Here is an 11,104-nt window from a genome sequence, read left to right on the forward strand (position 1 = left end):
CTGTACATCGTGGGGCTGCTGGTGGTGGTGCCGCTCTGCGTCTGGGAGCTGCAGAAGCTGGAGGTGAGGGACGGGGCGCGGCGGAAGGAGCCCCGCGGCGAGGCCTGGGGGGGTCTGCCAGCCCGGGACCATCCTCACGGCCGCTGCCGTCCGCGGCTGCGCTCCTCTGAAGTAGTTGGCAGCTCCCGTCAGCCGCGGGTAGAGACGGAACGAGGGAAACAGAAGCCGGAGGAGTTGCGCGGCGCTGCTGTGTCCGTTTGTCGTGCTGTCGAAGCACGAACGAAGCAAGACGGGACAGGACAGGATTTCTTTCTCCTTCCGGTTCAGTACTAGTTGGTGATTAAACATCGATCCGATGCTGAAGACGTTTGAGTCAGTGTGTACAGGAGCGTGGCCGGAGCTCTGCCGCTGCCCTGCCCAGAAGTACACTTAGTAGTAACACTGGCATTCGTAACCTAATATTTCAGGTAATTCTGCCTGATCAGGGAGAATCAAGAGAGAGGAGAAGCTTCTCTTTCGTACTGGTGGTATGAATTACCCGGACGTGTTACAGCATTACTTTGCTAACAGAAAGTAAAATTTTAACCTTAAAAGATATGTTGTCCAGTTCAATACATGGATCAGTCCAGTTTCACTGGATGTAAGCTTTTTCATGGTATAATTTTAAGCACTTAGTGACAGTAAAATCTGTCTGGAATGTATTTTTGAAACTCTGTTCTGATGCCTTTGTACGTTCATTCAGCATAATGGATGTTTATATCAAAGTAATATCTGAAATTTCAAAATCATTAAATCTGATACTGGTAGAGAAACTACTCAGAAGGGATCTTTGAACTGGAAAGCAACAGAGATGTTGATGTACAGTAAGGGACCTGAGAAGAAACTCTCAACAAAAAAACCCTGCTTGAGAAGATTGTAGGATTTGGTACTTAGGATTATTAATATTGTTATTTTTAAGAGAACTTTGGTTTAAAATCATAGCCTTGCGTTTTAGCATATATACATGCACATATCTATTTCAGATTGTCACATGAAACTAATTGAAATTGATTACTAGTTGGAACTTGATTTTAAAGCTAAAAATACTTCAAATGTAAAAGCTTCCAGAAACTTTATAATGAAGCACTGAATTGAGACAAGTTCCAGACCTAAAGCAAGGAATCTGTTGTGGTTTTCAGTAAATTAAATAGCAAGCACTACATTTTTGTAGAATGTTTTGTGTTTATTGGTGATGTTTTTTGTTTGGTTCTGCAGGATTGCTCATCTTTTGAGTTGTTTAACTCTAAGCCATGTCAACAGATTGCAAGGGAGACTTTGGGATTTTATGTATTTGGGAAGGAGAGTTAGAAAAACTAAACTTACATGGGGATATATATGTACCTAATGTCCATCTTAAAACTTAACTCGCAGTAAAAAAAGGAAAGAAATAATTTTTCTTGCTGTACTAGTAAAATTTTGAAGTATTAATACTGAAACTTTGATCTTACATTCTTCTTTTTCTTTACAAGGTTGGAATTCATACCAAGGCATGGTTTATTGCTGGGATATTTCTGCTAATGACTATACCAATATCTCTGTGGGGAATACTACAACACTTAGTCCATTATACTCAACCTGAATTACAGAAACCAATAATAAGGTAACATTTCACATTTTACCTGTGCTACAAATGTTGAATTTAATTCAGACTAAAAATACTTCTAGTAATATTAAATGTTCTTTTGTTATTGTAACAGGATTCTATGGATGGTGCCGATTTACAGTTTAGACAGTGTAAGTGTTCTCTTTTGTTAACAGCTCAATAACAGTTTCTTTGCTGTGGGAGTGAGGGAAAACAGTGTCACAGTTAGTAGAAATTATTCTGCATGGATAGTTGTAGCACAAAAAAATCCTGGTCATTTTCATTTGTGCAGTGTGTCAGAAGCATAGTTCTGGTGATATTACGTTGTTCTTGTGGAGTTTGTAGGATGGCTTTTACTAACCCTTCTTAACCCTGTCCTCGAGTATCCTTTATGACAGATGTGGAAGGGTGTATGACAGGAGCCTGCTTTTGGTCCTTCCGTCTTCAGTAACAGCTGAACTGGAAACTCAGCTGATCCAAGTACTGTCTCAAAATTAAGTGCCTTTCCTTTCTTTCCCAAGTTAGGCTTAGTACTAAAATTCTTTCTCAAGTTATGCTTAGTGCTAAAATTCTTCCTTTTTGCTTCGGGGGGCAAAGGGTAAGATCCTGCAAAAAATTGATCTCTGATTACTTGTATATTATGGATTCTATTTGCCATAGCTATGGTTCAGCTGTGGTTCATGTAAACATCACTTCAGGTGGAGCTAAGCAACCACAACCTGTGGACAGCCCAGGATGTGTGTTTACATGGCATCCTCTCAACATTGCAAATACTTCTCTCTCTCCTGTAAAAGACAGCTTTCTAGGAGCTTTTCCTTTGATTTTTCTCCCATCTCTTGGTTGTTTATGAAATGTCACCTTTAACGCATGTTGGTTTTGTTTCTGTGTTTTTTTAAGACTGGAATTTAGGGTATCTGAGAGTGAAGGAGAGTAGGGAAGTAAAGAACATGATCTGTTTCCTGTGGGGAATATCAACTACCTCAAGTTGATATTTCTGTTTCAGGTACAGAATTGTGTTTTGGAAGAAAATTACCTGGTTATTAAATGAGATGTAGCCAGGCATTCAGGGACATTTCTGACATACTGAATCTCTCCTCGGACTCCTGGAACTTAAGGCCTTTGCTGCAAATATGGTAACTTGCTGAAGAGCATAATCTGAGCTGAACATAAAGTTCTCAGACTCAGATAGTGTATTCTCAATTTACTAGACACAGTATTACGTCTTCCGCAGTGGTGTTGCAGCATCTGCCATCTCTAGAGTTTCTTAACTGTGATGAGGATGGAAGCATCTTCCTGTAGTTCTGATAAGAAGGTCAGAGAAGGCACAACATCAGTTCCACTATGGCCTAGGGAAGCGAAGTAAACTCAGAAGGCATCTCTCTGTCTAACTCCCCCTCCCCAAACCAAACAACTCACACCCCCAGAAAACCTCTCTAGGACAGGTGGCACTGAACAATGCAACAGCAGTGTGATATTCAGAATTAAAAATTGACAGCTCTGACAGCTGATCCATAATCACGGTTTCGTAAGCATCACTTCTCTGTCTGAAATTCTGGTTCAGAGGGACGACTACCATTTTAAGGCTAATCTGCTGCTTGCTTCTGTATTTTGCAAACGTGCCAGACAAACATTTGCACAGTATTTACCAAAAGAAATAACTTTACACAAATGGACTAAAAACTTGCTTCTCAAACCAATGTTGGCAATGAATATGTGACTTTTCAGGAAACAGTTCTACCGTGTCTCCTCCTAACAGGAGTAGGTTATGTGTAGGGAGTCATCTCCTTACTTACTTTTAAATGGAAGACTTAATCGTGTGGTCAGAGATATAGAGCATCTCTTGCACAGCATGCGGCCATGTGAAGCAGCAGAGATACAATCTGAAGTTCTACTTGTATTTTTACAGAACGTTATATTCTAGCTGTAGCATCACATTCTTATTAGCCAAATGCTTCAAGCTGGTTTAATTAGTGCCTGCTGTCTAATGAAGCGTCGCTTGCTGAACTAGCCAGCCAGCGTTGTCTTTGGAATCACTTTTGTCTTTCTTGCACGTAACCTTTTGTGTACCTCTCTTCTTACAGTGGATAGCTTTGAAATACCCCAACATTGCAATATATGTGGATACATGTCGAGAATGCTATGAAGCTTATGTCATCTATAATTTTATGGTTTTTCTTTCAAATTACCTAACCAACCGGTATCCAAACCTCGTGTTAATAATAGAAGCGAAAGATCAGCAGAGACATCTGCCGCCTCTGTGTTGTTGTCCGTCATGGGCTATGGGAGAGTGAGTATATGGTCTCTTAAAATAATCAGATATAAACATTTTGGTTTCATATTGGTTTTGCTTGGCAAAGTCAGTTTATGGTTTGCACACATTTTGTTTATCAACTACTGAAAGCAGCTGTGAATGCATTTTCCTCTAGCTGTTAAAACATCCTGTAAATTGCACTTAGTTACTAACATGCATTGACTCATGTGGTGCTGAAGGAAACTTCCTTATTTTTGAAAATAATTGGAAAACGATCTTGAATTTGCTTCCCCTGGTATCATATAATATTTGCCAAAAAACTTCATGTAGAATCGCTGGTAGACCAGAGAGCCTGTTGCTACTACTTCCACAGATGAAGGATGAAAGGCCATATGCCCCCAACTGTCCTGCACCCTTAATCTGATAAGTGTCTCCCTCAAGAGATTTTGATAAAGCTGTTTAAAATGATAAAGACAAACTAGGACTAAGTCATCTAAGTAAAACTAAGTCATCCTTAGACGTCTTCAAACGCAGAGGAAAATTGCATTCTCTTTGTTTAGTCCCGCCAGAAGTTTCCGATGGCTAAAAGATGTGAATCACCGAGTATTTCCTGTTAAAAGTCTAGGTCTTTTGTATATTGTGTATGTACACACTGTATACCGTTGCATCTGAAGTCCTGGAAGCAGAAGTTAAAATTCCCGTGAAATAAAAATTCAGTTTAGGGAAACTACTGAGAACAGGAAACTTCCATAAATGAATTGTCTTTAACGTCTTGTACAATGAATTTTATGTTTCTCTTGCAGAGTTTTATTATTTAGATGTAAACTCGGTGTTTTGCAGTACACTGTTGTCAGACCATTTACTACCATTATTGCTTTGTAAGTATGCTCATAAATAATTTATATTGATCTTAAGGATGTAATTTTGAGTTACTCTGCAAAGAATTGTCATGCCCTCTGAATTGCATCAAGGCAGTTTGAAAACAGACTCATTGTGTTACATACTAAATGGGTCCTGGCAATTTGACTCAACCTATGATTCCTTTATGACTTCTCTATAGAAAATGACTATTTGCAGAATTGAAGTAATAAATACTTAATGACTGCTGCTGAAAGCAGTGGGAGCGAATGTGAAGTACTGTTTATGTGGGAAAGATGTTTTTATGATCTCTTAATTCTTAAAGAGTCTTTTTTTCTGCCTCCCTTTTCTCACTGGCTTCAACAGTTGGGTATTTTTAAAGTCAGGTTTCATGTGACTTAAAAAATTTTATTAAACTTCACATGTGATAAGCCTGATTGTGTCTCACACTGTATAACCTGTTGTTGTAAAGTTATAGCAGGCAGTTATGCATGATGATGCTGAAAGCTTAATTTCAGGAACTTTGTATTGGTGGTCATTACTTTTAATTCTGTTAGACTGTGGAAAAAGCTGCTACTGACAAAAAATATCCATATAGATATTTATATTAGGTGTATGTGTTCAAGGCAAAACAGCTTAAAAAATGTTTAATTGTTGAATTCATTGAAGAATGGGATGTGTTAATGCTGATTCCAAACACTGTTTCTTCTATGTAAAATATAATAGGAACTTCCTATGCCATATGCTGTTGGAAATTGATTCCTGTGCAGACCCCCCAATGCACATACTTGACTACTGCAAGAGATGTTGTTTTCTAACAGTTGGTTCTAAGAGCACTTCAAGAAAGTGATGTTATACTAGAGAGTGAATAACTCTTAAAAATTCTTTCAGAATTTGTGAACTAGTGGGAGTGTATGATGAAGGAAACTTCAGCTTCAATAATGCTTGGACTTACTTGGTTATACTTAACAACATGTCACAGCTCGTGAGTATCGAGTGCATCTTCCTGCTCTTTAAAGTCTTAGTATTAGTATTACATGTATCTTCCGGGTGAACTATTGACAGTAATTGTGTTAATGTCTGGTGATTCTTACGGGGAGAATATTTCCCACTGTAAGTCAAAGTTATTATCTGTTAAATATATATGCAAAATACTTGAAAAATAGATTATCTAAAACTTTTATTATTTTTAACACAAAGCTCCATAAAGCAATAAAGTGTCCCACTTCTCTGTCCTGAACTGATGGGTGAAGTGGCATGGCTGAGGCATGTTAGAGCTGCAGACTTGCCCCTCTTCAGAAGAGACAACTTCGCTCACCTCTGTAGCTTCCTCCCAGCACGTGTACAAAGACTCAGCAGTGTCTATGTCAAAAACACCGTGTTACAAAGCTAGCTATAACAACATTGACGGAAAAAGCAGAAACGGTGCATGCAGGGCTGAGATTTGGGCCTGCCTAACACCTTGTCTTGTTGGTTCAGTTGCCTGATGATGTCAGGGTAAGGATTAAGGCTTGAAGGCCCCTAGACTTTGAAAGTTTCATTTTGGAGGTCAGGAATTGCATTTAGTGGCTTGCTGGGAATGCAGAGGAATCATTTTCTGCTTTATGCAGGGCACGTTACACATGAGCTATTGCAAGAGGAGAGAGCAGCTACTCTAGCCCCTTGCTGCTTAGCCTTCTAGCCTCCAAACTTCTTAATTCTCTTGGCAACAGCAGCAGGAGTCAAGAACAGCATGACATCCCATCCAGAAAGGGCAGCCTCCTCCTACTGTCACACCAGTGTTTGATGGGCGGCCTTTATGGAAGGAGCTATGGCTGCTTTCTGCTGTGACAACAGTCCCAGCAGGAGCACATGCTTCTGCATGTCCTGGTTGACATGACTGCTTAGTAAGAAACTTAGTAGTAAAAGGCTACAAGAATGTGCTTGAAGAAGGGAGATCAGTTCCTTAGGTTTGGTGGCTATAGCAGTGGTAATTAGTACGAAACTAGTTCAGGTCTGCTGTGAAAATTGCATTTGTTGTCCCATCCTTCATGAAGAGGCAACACTTGAGGTGTTCTTATCAGAAGGTTGAAAGGCTATGTGCTTTTTTTATGCCATTTTCCCTAGAGATGCGCTTGGCATTGAGAAGACTTTATGGGACCTTCCTGTGGTTTGCTTCAGAGTGTAGGTAGATGACCTCCATCTCTGTCTGCCAATACTGTGCATTTCAGAAATACAATTTCAGACAAAATAAAGTATGCTTTAAAACAGGCAAAGATTCCTTAAATCCAGAGACTCTCCTAAATTAGATAGGAGAGTCTTTTTTTTTTTTTAGTCGAACTTAAAGCTTTTTAAGTTTGTATCATACTTTGATACATTTTTTAACTGAAGAGATGCTCTAAAACAATGTCCTGACAAAATGAACAAGAATTTGGAAGCTTTTCTTCATTTTCTTTTTTCCTTTGTTAGTTTGCTATGTATTGTCTGGTGCTGTTTTATAAAGTACTGCGTGAAGAACTGAACCCCATCCAGCCTGTTGGCAAGTTCCTCTGTGTGAAGATGGTAGTTTTTGTTTCTTTCTGGTAAGTGAATCATTTACTCATTACTTCTTGCTCTCAGGGTGGATTATAAAAGAGCTAAAAAGGCTGGACTTGTTACTGAGGCTAGAGGCTTCAGAAACTCTACCCATAATCTCAGTGAAGTGCTGTGAGGGGAAAAGGGTTTTAGTGCATTGGACAGAGCAGTCTTGTTCACTTGAGATTAATTTTTAGGGTTGTTATTTTGTAAGGTGATTCTTAAGAGCAGGATTTATTTTAGAATCTTCACTTGCAGTTATTTCAAAACAAATGTGGGGGTTTTTTTTAACTTTTTAAATTAAATTTACTCTTTGAACATAACTTATAACTACTTAACCATTGCTCACAGCTGCTAACGAATGAGTGCATGTGAACGTAACTGTGTGGGCTGCAGTAATACCAGAAAGGGAAGAAAATTCTAATAACTAACTGGAACAACAGACTTGTCTTTGTGGTCCCTTATTGGTTTTTAGGACCATGGATGAATGACATCTCTTCTTAAGTCTGTATTCCTCCTCTTGAAATCTAAATGTATGAACAGTATGTTTCTTGTAAGATTCATTCTTCCTGTGACCACATATATGAACAGGCTTTGTTTACCAGATTTGCTTGCAGGTTTTTTGGCACTACTGTTACAATAATAATAATAATCTTTGTAGGCAAGCTGTGCTTATTGCATTGTTGGTGAAAGTTGGTGTTATTTCTGAGAAACGCACCTGGGATTGGCAAAGTGTGGAAGCTGTGGCTACAGGCCTGCAGGTAGGAGCAGACAATTACTTCTTCAGAGGAATGGCTGTATGTAAGATAACATAGCTGATCTTGAGCAAATACTATCATACTTGCTTTCAACACAGGCTAGATTAGTACTGAGTTTATTATAGGTTGGGCTCAGTTTCAGCCAGTCACCTGAAATGAGTATTATGCTTAATGTTTGTACATCCGTGTGTTGGGCTGAAGGAATGTCCCCCAGGTAAACACTTCAGTTGGAAATCCTTGCGTTTCTTGCAAGAATTCATGGTAGAGCTGCTGCTTGTTGAGTACCTGCTTCCAGCACGTCAGTCTGTCAGGCAAGGACTGACTCCAGTATGCATGTAGCACCTGTAGCTCTCTGAATCCTGCCACGAATATCCTCCCTCTCGTTGAAAAGTACCTGATGCCAGTATCCCAAGGCAACTGCAGTCTTGTCAATCAGAGAAGAAACACAGGGAACTGTTTTTTTCCAGTTCTAAAGGATTAAGTAATAATACAGTATCCCTCTTGTTGCAGGATTTTATCATTTGTGTTGAGATGTTCCTGGCTGCTATTGCGCATCACTACAGTTTTTCCTATAAACCTTATGTTCAAGAAGCTGAAGAAGGGTCATGCTTTGACTCTTTTCTGGCAATGTGGGATATTTCTGATATAAGGGCAGATATATCAGAACAGGTTCGAAATGTTGGTAAGTAACACAGATTTCTTTGGTCTGTTACAGCACATATATTTCAAGCTTCATTTTATGCCATTGTTCCTTTCTACAGTACCTTGAGAACATTCCATACCAAACTAGTGGCAGCTGCATCTCTAGGGGATTTCATGGTTTATCTGGCACTTTGCTCCTTCCAGTAGACTCCTGACTGATGCAGAGTCTAGTTTTTAGGCTTTTTTCTAAATAGATGGATCTCAGGGTAAGTTTCAGGTGTGTTAGGTAGAAGAGAGAGATGTCCTTTTTTTGGGTTTTTGGTTGGTTGGTCGGTTTGGGTGTTTAATGGAAAGACATCCTTTTATTTATTAAAGCTACTACTGCCCCTGTAAAATTATTAGAAAACAAAGACTCATCTTCTAATTTAACATGCCTGTTTGCAAGTTAATGTGTTCAAAGATCTTGGTGTAAAGCTGCAAGTATTAAGAAGTATTTTCATTTGGCATAATTCTAGGAAGGACAGTTTTGGGCCAGCCAAGGAAAATGTTTTTTGCCGAGGATCATGAACAAAATGAACATACAAGTTTACTGTCTTCATCTACTCAAGACCCAATTTCTGATGCTTCTTCAATGCCATCTTCACCCATGGGTCATTATCAGGGGTTTGGACGCACTGTGACACCTCTGACAACACCAACGACAGTCCCTGTGGTTGATGGTATTTACAATGCTTCTGTTCGAGATGCTGAGGAGTCACCTGAACTAGAGCACAATTTATCAGAGAAAGCTTTGGATAAAAGTTAGACTCACCTTTTCTTTGAATGTCTCAAGGAGTCTATTATGTACTTGCCACGCATGTTCTATTAACATGTACCATTGGTGATGAAAGTTGAAAAGCTTGGAAAAGCTACTGTGCAGACAGGAAGAGGATACAGCTGGAACTGACATCTGAATTCCAAATCTATAATGGATGTGAGTATCTGTGGGTTCCCCATGAATATCAAACGCACACTGGAAATGGTTCTGCTTAAATTTAAGAATCAACTCCTTAAAACTGAACACTTACACATCATGTCAAAATGACACTGACTTCTATTAATACAAAAGAAACATTTGAAAAATTACTCTGCTCTTCTAATGATGAAGTGAAAGTACTACTAGCAACAGGAAAACTTAAGAATGTAATTTAAGGAGGGTAGTAGCAAAAGGTGTATTAGCTTCGGTTGTCCTCTTAATGATGGTAACTTCCATACACCAGTGCTGACTGGAGCATGGATGAAATGGTAACTTCTATACAGATGCCATCTTCCCTTTCCTGCATAGCTAAGTAAAACCCCTTCATGAGGATAATGACTACAGAGCCTCAGTAAAGAATCTATACAGAAAAAGCATTCCCTACAGGCCTCGCTATAAAATTCCACGTCCAGAACATACGGTTGGTTTATGTGTTGTCCTTGTAGTTCATGATTTGTAAGTCTTACATTCAGAAGAGACAGCCAGGATGGTAAGTTTTGAACCAATACCTTACACTTGACTACTTTTTTTCCTGTCCTTCTAAAATAAGAACAATGGTTACTACCTTAAAATACTTAGAAGGGAGGAGAATAAAGGATGTCAAAAAGGAAGTAGAAAACAAAACTGATTTATTTTGGGCTGCAATAAATTCTTTAACACAAGGGTTTTTTTAAGCTGTTAAAGCAGGCTATCTTGACAATGTGTCTGTAGTAACTTGTGTCCATAAATTTGTGTGTGATTATTGTAGATACTTATAGTATAGCCTGGATTAAGTGTAATAGTTGATTCGTTTTTCCTCTGTCACCTCAGAAAAGATGTTAGCTAAGGTAAAGCTAAGTAGCTAGTCTAATTCTGGAGTTACTAGCGTTAGATTTCAGACCAAGAAGTACACTTGTATCAAACCCTATTTGCAAAACCTGACAAACTCGGAGGGGTATTTTTTTTATCCCTTTACCAGACTTCTACTATTTCATGTTTGAAATCTGACAAAACCGAAACAAAACCCTAGAGCACTGACCTTTTAAGCAACATCTGAAGTTTATTTTTCAGCATTGTTAGCATTAACAGGTCCAATGTTTAACTTCTGGCTGTCACAGTAAATTCATCTTAAGTGCTTTTTTTTTTGCAGTACTAGTGTGATGTAAATATTGCGCCTTACTCACTAGGCTGCATATTTTATAGTTGACTCTGTACTTGCTGTATCTGAAATTAGTGGGAAAGTGCAAATCATTGTTTTCAATTTGCCAAGTCATTGCCTTTGTTGTAAATAAGCAATTAAAAATTTTATTTAAACTGTTCACCTTCTTTCAATGTGATTTACTGCTATAGTAATTTAAGAGCGTGAATGACACATGAATACAACTGGCCTCATCAAAGGGAACTCTTATTTGAGCTTACGAAGACTC

General features: G+C 38.8%; 1 protein-coding gene across 1 annotated transcript; it reads left to right on the forward strand.

Annotated features, from left to right (window-relative positions):
* Nucleotides 1-3: 3 nt before the first annotated feature.
* Nucleotides 4-9,649, forward strand: TMEM184C (transmembrane protein 184C; the record flags this gene model as incomplete). Its single annotated transcript, XM_010135246.1, has 10 exons — nucleotides 4-63; nucleotides 1,509-1,639; nucleotides 1,737-1,773; nucleotides 3,703-3,908; nucleotides 4,676-4,750; nucleotides 5,622-5,715; nucleotides 7,179-7,291; nucleotides 7,945-8,044; nucleotides 8,552-8,723; nucleotides 9,199-9,649. Coding segments are annotated over 10 exons (1,278 nt in total), but the record flags the coding sequence as incomplete, so codon positions are not given.
* Nucleotides 9,650-11,104: the final 1,455 nt, after the last annotated feature.

The sequence above is a fragment of the Buceros rhinoceros genome, unplaced genomic scaffold, assembly GCF_000710305.1.
Source record: "Buceros rhinoceros silvestris isolate BGI_N320 unplaced genomic scaffold, ASM71030v1 scaffold35534, whole genome shotgun sequence".
NCBI lineage: Eukaryota > Metazoa > Chordata > Aves > Bucerotiformes > Bucerotidae > Buceros > Buceros rhinoceros.